The sequence below is a fragment of the Macrotis lagotis genome, chromosome 8 (assembly GCF_037893015.1).
Source record: "Macrotis lagotis isolate mMagLag1 chromosome 8, bilby.v1.9.chrom.fasta, whole genome shotgun sequence".
NCBI classification, from domain to species: Eukaryota; Metazoa; Chordata; class Mammalia; order Peramelemorphia; family Peramelidae; genus Macrotis; species Macrotis lagotis.
The window spans coordinates 139215481-139226646 of NC_133665.1; the positions used below are offsets into that span (position 1 = coordinate 139215481).

At 39.1% G+C, this 11166-nt stretch overlaps 1 protein-coding gene across 13 annotated transcripts in view; it reads left to right on the forward strand.

Moving 5' to 3' along the window:
• The window catches only part of TMCC1 (transmembrane and coiled-coil domain family 1), a 238932-nt gene that overhangs the window by 117354 nt on the left and 110412 nt on the right, over positions 1-11166 (forward strand). Inside the window, exon 1 of one of the 13 annotated variants that reach the window (XM_074198504.1) lies at positions 1-1909. This exon is cut by the window's left edge and continues 26828 nt beyond it. The exons of the other annotated variants lie outside the window; for them this stretch is intronic. Within the exon in view, the coding sequence (XP_074054605.1) occupies positions 1871-1909 (39 nt within the window). The 5' untranslated portion in view covers positions 1-1870. The remainder of the gene's footprint in view (positions 1910-11166) is intronic. 13 annotated transcript variants of the gene reach the window in all.

Genomic DNA, 11166 nt, shown 5'->3' on the forward strand with positions numbered 1-11166 from the left:
AAAGTGTTCCTCATTCAGGCATCCAATAATGCTTTTGTTATGTGCCTGCTGTGTACTATGGAAGGACCCCTAGATGGTACAGCATCTCTGACAGGGAAACCCCAAAGGGGGTCACAAGGGTTGGACATAGCCAAACCCTGAGTAGAAGGATGGAAATACAAAAGAAGGGAATCCTTGTCCTTAAAGTTCCCAGAGTCTGGCTGGCTTTCTCTGGGAGGCAACCCTGGGGGACCTGAGATTCTGAGAGACAGAGGGGAAAGGAAAGTGCCTTCTAGACTTGATGGACCGACTGGAGTGGCAGGAGCCAGAGCCAAGAGCCCCAAGTTTCTGGAGTGCAAGAGCAGTATGGTCAGACCTAGGCTTTGGGGTTGTTGTTGGGTAACCAAGTGTAAAATGGCTGGGATACCTGTGGGAGAGCAAGCCCTCTGACAACCAGACTGTGGGGTAGAGGGTAGGTCAGTGGGCTGGAACTGGGATTTCTCTGGCCTGGACAACTCCCTGGGCAGAACTTTGGGTCGGAGAGCAAGCCCTCTGACGACCAGACTGTGGGGTAGAGGGGAGGTCAGTGGGCTGGAACTGGGATTTCTCTGGCCTGGACAACTCCCTGGGCAGAACTTTGGGTCTTAGTCACCTGGGGCACAGAGAGGTGGGTCTCACGCTAAGGGGATCAGAGACAGAACTTGCCCCCCAGGCTTGAGGGGACTCCAGCCCTGGCCTCTGCTCACAGTGCTTTCTGTTTTGGGAGCCTTGTTAATGCCGGTCCCTGGACAGAGCTGTCAGTCTGGGGAACAGGAGCTTTTTTAGCTCTGTCTCACACAAGAGTAAAGGAAGCAAGATGTAGACAGGGATTAAGTGACTTGACTTGGCCAAAGTCATGCAGCTAAGTAATGTTAGGTTCATTGGGCAGGAAAAGGTGACCAAAGGCAAGGCCTTGCCCTGTTTGAAATGACTTTTCTTCAGACTGAATATGCATTACCTGTCATTGTGTTTGTCTTAAGGGGAGGGGCTGTAATTTTTACCTTCCTTCAGTGATGTCCAGAGCACGTTGGTCCCCAGCATTAGAGATGCTGCCCTGGAGCTGGCCTGTCATTGGCAGTACCCAGCTGGTTGTGATTTTCTTTATATCTCTTGATTGTATTCACTCCAGACTGTTTTAGATAAAAAATGACCAAGTTGTTCCAAAGAACCGGGCAAACCTTTCTGGAGGCCATTTAGATTCCAGGGCTTCCTGCAAGCTGAGATCACCCCCAGAAGTCTGCCTCTGGGCACCTGACCTTCCTCTGCTCCCCAGAGGGAGGAAGAAGAAAAACTTGGCCCACCGACTGGGAGGAGCCTCTTCCTTTAAGCCAGACACGGACACGGCAGGGTCCCTTTTATTCCAAATGCTTCCCTGGGTGGCTTGTCAGGGATGGCGGGAAGGGGGTGCTGCTTCCTTCAGCTGCCCGACGCTCACTCCAGGAGAGGAGGAAGAGGAGGAGTTGGGTAGTTGCCGGTTAACCTCTTCACAGGAGGCCGATGCTGTCGAACCCCAAGGCTGTCTCTCTGAGCGGCAGGCTCAGGTGGCCTCCAGGCGGCAGCCGAGGGAGGAGTGGTCCATCTGCCGGACCCCTCACAGCTGACTCACAGGAAGTGCTGAAGGAGCTTGGCACAGGGCGCTCAGCTCCACCAGCCCGCCCCTCCCTTCCTCCCTCCCTGGATGGAGCTTTGCAGCGTGTCTTGACAGAACAATGAAGTGCTTCTAAGTTTGCCCAGACTCTCAGGGAAATCCCTTGGACTCAGCCACGGCCAGTCTTCAAGATGCTTGACCCCTGACTTTCCTTCCCCACCCTGCCTGCCCATCGCTTTGTGTGGTGGCCCCGGGGGTCTGACCATGGTGCAGCGCTTTAGCCTCCGGAGGCAGCTCTCCAAGGTGGGTCCTCTCGTGCCGTGCCGGCATGTGTCTGTGTTGTGTGTATGTGTATGCGATGTGTTTGTCTGTCTCTGATGTGTATGATACATGAGATGAGTGTGTGATGGGTGTATCTGTGTGTGATGTGCGTGTCTCTATGTGATATGTGTGTGTTCTGCTCAAGGAAAACTCTGGCTGCCTGCAGCTAGGTTCTCTTTTTCTCTGAACAGTTCTATAAAGTGTCTGTTTGTACAGAGGTATGTGTGTGCAAGAGGGGAGGAGGTATGGGAAAGATGGGGACGGAGCTTTGCCTTTTGTTCTTTCATCTGACAGACACAAAGGTTTGAGGCTGACTGCCGGCAAGCTTACGTTTTGTTCCCTTAAACCAGGCTGAAATCTGGGGAGGGGGGAGCTTCCTCTCCTAGTGAAATTTTCTGAGCTATGAGTGTGAGAGAGGGAGTCAGTTGAGATCATGGGGAGGGGGGAATATGTGTGCATTTGGCAAACATTCTGACAGCTGACAGAGCCTATAATGACAGTATATCTTACCTGGGGTCTGGAGAAAGCATCTGAAAAGCTTAAGTAGAAGCATAACAAGGAACCATTCCATTAAGAAATAAGCTTACTTAATATCTAAATATATGTGTAAAAAGCTGTTCTTAAGAGGAGATTTGTAGAACTGGTATGTAGAATTCATTTTATAATTGAGAGGGACCTCAAATTTTTAACTTTTTTTGGGGGGGGGAACCACTCTGGTTTCAAATATAAATCATACTAAGAATAAAAAAAGAGCTCAAGGCACTTTTCTAGGGAGAATGTTGGGTCTTGGAATCCTAGGAGCAGTAAGAGGAGTGGCACTTCATCATGACAAAAGTCAGCCCCTGTTGCAGAGACGCAGCAGTTGGCAGCTCCCATGTGGGACTGTTCAGGCCCTGCCACCAGCAATTGCATTGCTGGCAAGTCCTATTGCACAGGCATTCTTTACATCCTTGGTTGTGAATCAGTCGTGAAATCCTCAACTGTGTTATTATTGGGGACAAAGCAGTCAGCCCTTCACTAGTTGTCCAAAGTTTAATTTTGGACTCTCGGGCAAAATTTTCTAGACTCCCTTCACTCTCCAGTTACCTTCACATTCTTTTCAAGAGCTTCTGAACTTTTCAGGGGATGAGGAGGTGAGTTACTTCTAGCCTTCCTTCCCATCTCCTCCACCACCCAGTCCTAGAAGCTATGCCTACATATCCCTACTAGGTAGTAAAAAGAGTCATTGTCTACTTAGGTCCCTAAAACAGGTCAGTCTGTTTTGTAGGTATTTTCAATTCTTGGAAGGTACTTTATAGGGCCAAAAAAAATGCTAAGTTCTCAAATTGAGACACTTTAAAAACAAAACAGAAACACAACTGACTATATATATACTCAGAGAGATAAAATGACCTGCTTGTGAACTAGATGATGTTTTTCTCACAGCTGAAAATGAGAAAGAATTAAATTTTGATTCTTAACCTTTCTTTTACTTTTCTTTCCCAAATAATGTATTGAATTCAGTCATCTATTTTTATTACTGTATTTAGGATGAATAACAGTATAATCATTTGGGAAAAAAGCTGTTTTGGGCCCAGTTTGGATTAAAAGGCAATCAGTCCCTTTTATCTGGCACAATATATAGACTTTTGACCATAATAAATGTATGTATGTGTGTGTGTGTGTGTGTGTGTGTGTGTGTGTGTGTGTGTGTGTACAAACTCACCCCCTCACTTGATTGAAGTCAAACTACGATGATGTACCTTTTATAGGGATTCAACAAAAGTTTGTTCAGTGAACTAACAGAATGAGTAGTATTTCAAATACTTTTAGAATCCTAAGCATATAAAGAATTGAACTATAAAAGGGTAAAATGAGTGATTAAGTAGTGGAATAAAAATTGTACTTAGGAAGGTATTTATCAATTAAAATGCAACTTATTTTTGCAAAATTAAGTATCCGCTATATATATCAGTTACCAGAGGACCCAAAGGTGAAAAATGTCACCATCTTCTCCTCATAGAACTTCTGTTCTACTGGCAAGTATTGCAGTCACATGGGTAAAGATATGCATAGGGAAAAGACCCAAGGCAGAGTGATGAGGATGAGAATGGAAGAAAGACTGAGGCCAGCTGCTGGAGAGAAACCAAGGAGACTGGTTTTGAAGGAGTGACCTGGAGGGTACCCAGAAGGGAGAGGTGCTGTATGGCTTAAGAGAAACAAGAGTAAGGGGACCTGGAAGGTGGGATCAGGGGCAATGTGCTGTCCAGGCATATGGATGTCTTGGGGCTAGGCTCGGTGCTGTCCAGCTCAGCATCGGGACACCTTGGACAGGGTCAGCTCGACAGTGTTGTGACATCAGGACTGATGCAGGTTTTGTCCTTAATTCTCAAAAGAAGACCAGTTGGATGTGAGTGAGGGGACCTGTGCTAAGTCTCCAGCCTCACTTTTCTCCTCCAGAGCCATCTGGGTCCCATGGCCAGATAGGAATCAGGAGGACTGGGGATGGCCCTGGATGTGAGGCAAGTAGGGTTAAGTGACTTGCTTAGGGTCACACAGCTAGTAAGTGGCAAGTGTCTGAGAGTGGATTCGAATTCGTTTTGTTCTTTTAGTTAGGTCTTTTGCATCCTTTTCTATACAAACAAAATAATAGAATGCTTTTAATTCATCAACAAGACCAATGCTCTATCCACTGAACCACCAGGGGCAGGGAAGGAATGGAACATGTGGAGTTAACTTAAGTCTAGAGCCAAGAGGACATCAGGAAAGACATGTGACTGTGGGGAGAAGTGGCTCTTCAACTTCTATCATAGATGGTGGTGTGCACAAGCTACACTTGGGGTAAGTGTTTTTAGATTAAGGTTCCTTCAGTAGGAAGATTACATATGGATAGCTTTAAATTCTCTCAGAAATTTTTTGATGGAAAATACAAATATTTATAGTTTGAATAGCACCAGAAAACAGGGATACACTTTGTAAATATTACTTTAATGTCACAGTTGTTATATTTGCATCTATTTCACATTTCCTCCAAAGTCAGTGGTTGATACCAAAGAACTAATCTTCACATCTGTACTCATAAGGAAGAAGAGGCAAATGTGAAGTTTCAACTTTTTTGGATGCAGATCTTCAACTATTGTGAATTTGCTTAGAGAGCAGGTTGCTTGACTTGCCAGACAAGTCCCCTCAGGTCTCTGCACATTTTTGCAAGACTCTCCTTGAGATATTTTTCTCTTAATTTCACAGAACTACCTATTGAGTTAAAGTTTACTTCATTTCTTCCTCCCACAGTGTGCCTCCCATATGATAAAAAATATGACAAATATTCTGGCTAAAAGAGAATTTTTTTAAATGATGGAACATTATTCTTCATTTTGTGATTCAACAATTTTCCATATTTTCACCTGTGTTGATGATATGCAGAATATCATAAAACTTCTGTATCTTCTTTTACAGAGGCCTTTTCCTATGAAATTGTTAATCAATAGTAATAACAATGATAGCATCTACAATGAGTGTGTCAAGCACTAGGGTAAAAAGCGCTTTTTGGATGTGGGAGACAAAACTGAGGAGAGGTCCACCAACCTGAAAGGCATTCACACACTTTGTCAGCACGTTGTCTCTAGTCTAAGGGACGGTTACTTGGAGGTGGGCATTGTAATCTTTATTTGAAGTAGAGGAAAGGAAAGCAAGCAGAGGTTGTGACTTGCCCAGGATTACACAGGTAATATTTGAGGCTGTTAATACTGTAGCATTTAGAGTAAAGAGAAGAGGTAGTCCTGGTAATCTATAACAACACCATTATTTTCCTTGGTTATTAAGGGTCCATTTGAAGTAGACATTTATTTTCCAATAGAACAAAATAGAATAAACTATAGTTGGCATTTAACACTACACAGTATATGAAGCCCTAAAATAAGCTGCCTTTTGAGGATTTCCTATTGAAAAAGTATCAAAAATTTGAAGAACAGGTTTTCAAATGTTGACTAAATTTATTTCAACATAAACTTCTTAAAAAACTCCATCTGATGAGAATAATTTTCAGCAATGTAGGCCATCTATCTGGACTTTTTCCACAGTTGTTTAGCTGGGTGGAAAAGCATGAGAATACATTCTCACATATGTTCAATTTCAGTTAGGTCTTTTGCATCCATTTCTATACAAAGTAATAGGATGCTTTTAATTGATCAGTGAAGACCTGATAATGTTTCCCATCTAGATTTTTTTTTCCTTTTTATGTTTTTTACTAGTGCTTTCTTCAGAGCTATACACTGTTATTCCTGCTTTTCCTTTAGCTTTGTAGTTTGCAGTTCTAAAAGAAAATCCTTAAAATCAGTATCATGATGGTAATGAAAATAGGACTTTGCTAATTCTTTTCTTTTTAACCACTTTTTTTAAATTTAGATGTTACTTCATTTGAGATTTTTTTCTTTTAGTATTTTATTTCTTTGAAATATCACACATTAAAAAAATTCTTAGGCAGAATAACAAAATCAAGGCAGTATATCCAAATTGTATGATAAAAAGAGAAATAGAAAGTGTGTTTGGAATATTTTCCTAGTTCTTTCACTATTTTTTCACTGACCTTTGATTTGGTCTATAGATAAACCAAAAAAATATTAGCTTCATAATTTTATGTTTTCCCTTTGTAACAACAACCATAGCCCTATCCATTAACTTTATTTAATACCTGATAGTAGCTCACATTTGTGTAATACTTTATAGTTTTATAATACTTTTCTCTCACAAGAACCTATGATCATAGAATTAGAGCTAGCACAGAGACCATAATCTAATACAACTAAACTTATTTTACAAATGAAGAAATTGAGACCAAAGAGAATAAATGGGCTGCTTACCTTCTACAGATATTATAGATCAAAGGCAGGATTTGAACAAAGGTCCTCTGTACCATCAGTGTTCTCCCCAATATTCTAGACTTCCTCCTCTGATGTCAGGTACTTTAAAGAATAGTAATATTGGATCATCAGCTGCCCATTAGTCTCCACATTTTTTTCATGTCCCGTATCCAATCTTTTGGACTAGTCATCTAGACTATACCTTGACCATTTTGTAACCAAATTCTAATAAGTACAATAGGAATAATCATTCCTGCTTCTTGCTTTTAAATAAATTACATTTTAGAAACTTTATTTTGAGTTTTCTTAAGATACACTACAACTTTTCTTTTAGAACAAGACTGACTCAGTTATTTTGAATTTTTAAGGATGAATGTTACCAAAATGACAGTGTATTATCATAAATAATTACCTCCCCCCAATGCATACATAGATGGAGTCAGCGTAGTTACTTTTAAATAATGTTAGGTCATATTACAAATTGCTTATTTCTGTGCTCACAGAAACTATTTATTGCCTTTAGTAAGATCTTTTGCATTTGTTCTGAGAAATCTTCTCTTACCTTTGGCCACTACTGTTGTTAATACTTGGACCCCCCCCCCCCGTATTATTTTTTAAAAATAAAGTTATTTATTTATTTTTGAATTTTACAATTTTTCCCCAGATCTTGCTTCCCTCCCCGCCACCTTAAAGAAGGCAGTCTGTTAGTCTTTACATTGTTTCTATGGTATACATTGATCTAAATTGAGTATGTTGAGAGAGAAATCATATCCTTAAGAAAAAAAATAAAATATAAGAGATAGCAAAACTACATAATAAGATAACTGTTTCTTTTTTTAAATTAAAGGTAATAGTCTTTGGTCTTTGTTCAAACTCCACAATTCTTTCTCTGGATACAGATGGTATTCTGCATCACAGATACCCCAAAATTGTGCCTGATTGTTGTGCTGATGGAATGAGCAAGTCCATTAAGGTTGCTCATCAACTCTTGTTGCCATTATGGTGTACAATTTTCTTCTGGTTCTGCTCATCTTACTCGGCATCAATTTATGCAAATCCCTCCAGGCTTCTCTGAATTCCCTTCCCTCCTGGTTTCTAATAGAACAATAGTGTTCCACAATGTACATATACTACAATTTGTTCAGCCATTCCTCAATTGATGGACATTCACTTAATTTCCAATTACTTGCCACCACAAACAGGGCTGCTATGCATATTTTTGTACAAGTGATGTTTTTACCCTTTTTCATGATCTCTTCAGGGTATAGACCCAGTAGTGGTATTGCTGGATCAAAGAGTATGCACATTTTTATTGTCCTTTGGGCATAATTCCAAATTGCTCTCCAGAAAGGTTGGAGGAGTTCACAGCTCCACCAAAATGCACTAGTGTCCCAGATTTCCCACATCCCTTCCAGCATTGATCATTGTCCTTTCTGGTCATATTGGCCAGTCTGAAAGGTTTGAAGTGATACCTCAGAGATGCTTTAATTTGCATTTCTCTAATAAGTGATGATTTAGAGCAGTTTTTATATGATTATGGATAGCTTTGATTTCCTCATCTCTAAATTGCGTCCGCATATCCTTAGACCATTTGTCAATTGGGGAATGGCTATCTATCTATCTATCTATCTATCTATATATATATAAATTTGACTCAGTTCTCTATATATTTTAGAAATGAGTCCTTTGTCAGAATTATTAGTTGTAAAAATTGTTTCCCAATTTACTACATTTCTTTTGATCTTGGTTACTGTGGTTTTGACTGCCCCCCTCATTTTATTTTAATTTTAATTATATTGAACTGTGTACATGTTGCACCTTGCCTCTAGTAGAATATGTATCTTGGTGACAATAAATATATTTTTCATATATATCTCAAATTCCTAAAACAGTGCTTTATACATAATAGATAATAAATATTTGTTGTATTTTTTTTTAGGTTTTTGCAAGGCAAATGCAGTTAAGTGGCTTGCCCAAGGCCATACAGCTATGTAATTATTAAGTGTCTGAGGCTGGATTTACTCAGGTACCCCTGACTCCAGGGCTGGTGCTCTATCCACTGCATCACCTAGCCGCCCCTTGGTTGTCACTGAATTAAATCATTTGTTTCTGTCATTGGCTAATATTCAGGTTGAATGGATTAATAGAAAAAAATTCTGTTATGATCTCAGCATAGCATAGGACTACTTTGATGCCCTGCTACTTTGTAAAAATCGGAAATTTGTTGCTAGTTTTTCCTCTTCCTTTAAATGAGACAACAGAATCAATTCTGAGTAGGTATGCTGTCCTGATTTCATTCATTAGTTTTATGTGAAATGTTAAGAAGTGATCTTATAGGGCTAGTTAGTTTCATAGTATTAGTGTTCATTTATTTCATGACATGAAATGAATTTTGATTATAATATATTAAAAATGGTATTGTGAAACTATGTTGTTTGGGACAACCTCATGAGGGGGATTCCTGTCTAGGTTTGGAGCAGGACTTGGTAGTTACCCATTTGCCCATATTTTGCTATAATAAAGGAAGTGTGTGCTTTTGAGTATAATTGACATATAAGTTATATGCACTTTTTTACAAGTTAACTACATTCTGGTTAGATTTCTCTGCCTGGGAAAATGTGTTAGATGAATTAGGGAGGTAAAAGCAATTTTTCTATGTGACAACCCAGTGCCTTGACTACTTGACATAATTATTTTTTATTTTTAATGTTGCTTTGGCTCTAACGGGCATAGAAGTAAAAAAAGATTTTTCCCCTTTTTGACAAAAATTAGGTGAGACTTAACACTTTTGTATAAAATGAACTGTAACTGGATCCCATTGCAATGCATGGAGAATTTAAGCAAAACAATAAATGGAACTTAGTAATAGCATGGGCAATGTTCCTAAGCTATTTTCTAGTTTTATTTCATTTCAGGCTTTACAAAAGTGATTCATTTCCCCTTTTCTTAAGGAGATTTAGAGTTTTTATATAAAGAATCACTGTGGGTTGTTCTTATAAAGTGGTACAATAAACCTTGAATATTCTAGAGATAGCAAGTGCAATAAAGAGCATTTCATAGACTTGCTTGATTAATTAAATTGTTTAGAAGGCAAAGGTAAATTAACAGGTATAAATCAACCAAGAAATCATCGAACTGGGTACTAACTGGAGGAATCTTGTAATTTCTATATGGCCAGAAACAAAGACAGGACTGGATATAGTTTCCCTTTATCCTCAGTCCTTTAGATTAAAAATAAGCAAGTTTATGTGGACCTGGATGCTGAGAGTCATACTCTTTTCCCTATATGACAACAGATCCCTGCATTCTTTATTGTGATAACTTTGAAAAGCCTGTGATTTCAATACTGGAACTCTTCTTGCACCCAAAACAGATCACCACCCTGTGTGTTTTCTCAATTAATTGATCATAATTTTCCATAAAGCCATCATAGAACATCTTCTTAATGTATTTTAGAAAGCTTGTTATTTTAGAATACTGGGGGTACCAATGAATGGTTCCTTTTCTGAGCCTTTTGTCAAAATTTGATCAAAGAGATGGTTTTTTCAATGCTGTGTTATTTGAGAACATCAAAAGTATTTTGGAAATGCAATCCAAGTGTGCCTAACCCTTTTTTTCCAAATTGTTTGAAAGATGGATGCTCAATTAAAATTATATATTCTCATATGAAAAAGTGCTCTAAATCACTATTGATTAGAGAAATACAAATTCAAACAACTTGAGAGACCATCTTACATATCTAAGATAAGCTAAAATGATACAAGGGGAAAGAGACAAATGTTGGAACATATGGAAAAAACTCCATTGTTGATGGAGTTGTGAACTAATCCAACTATTTTGGAGAGCAATCTAGAATTATACCCCAGGAATTATATAATTTGTATACCCTTTAACCCAGCAATACCCCTATTAAGTCTGTTTCTCAAAGTGATTAGGGAAAAGGAAAAGGAACTTATATACTCTAAAATATGTATAGCAGCTCTATACAAAGAACTGGGAATTCTGGGGATGCCCATGAATTATGCAATAGTTAAACAAGTTGTGGTGTATGACTATTATGGACTTCTATTGCACTGTAAGAAGTGATGAGTTGGTTGACTTTTGTAAAATGTAGAAAGATTTATGAAAGAGCATTGTATACACTAACAGCAATATTGTTCTAAGAACAACTTTTGATGACTTGTCTTTTTGAGTATCATAAATACTCAGATCAACTACAAAGGACCAATGAAGAAAGGTGCTCTCCACCTCCAGAGAAAGAACTGATAAATATAATTATGTATATAGTATCATTTTACATATCTATATCTTTTTCTAAGTCTATATATATTTGTGTCTGATGGGAGACTCTTCTAGGGTGGTACAGGGAGGGAGGGAGGGAGAAAAAAACATAAAAGTACA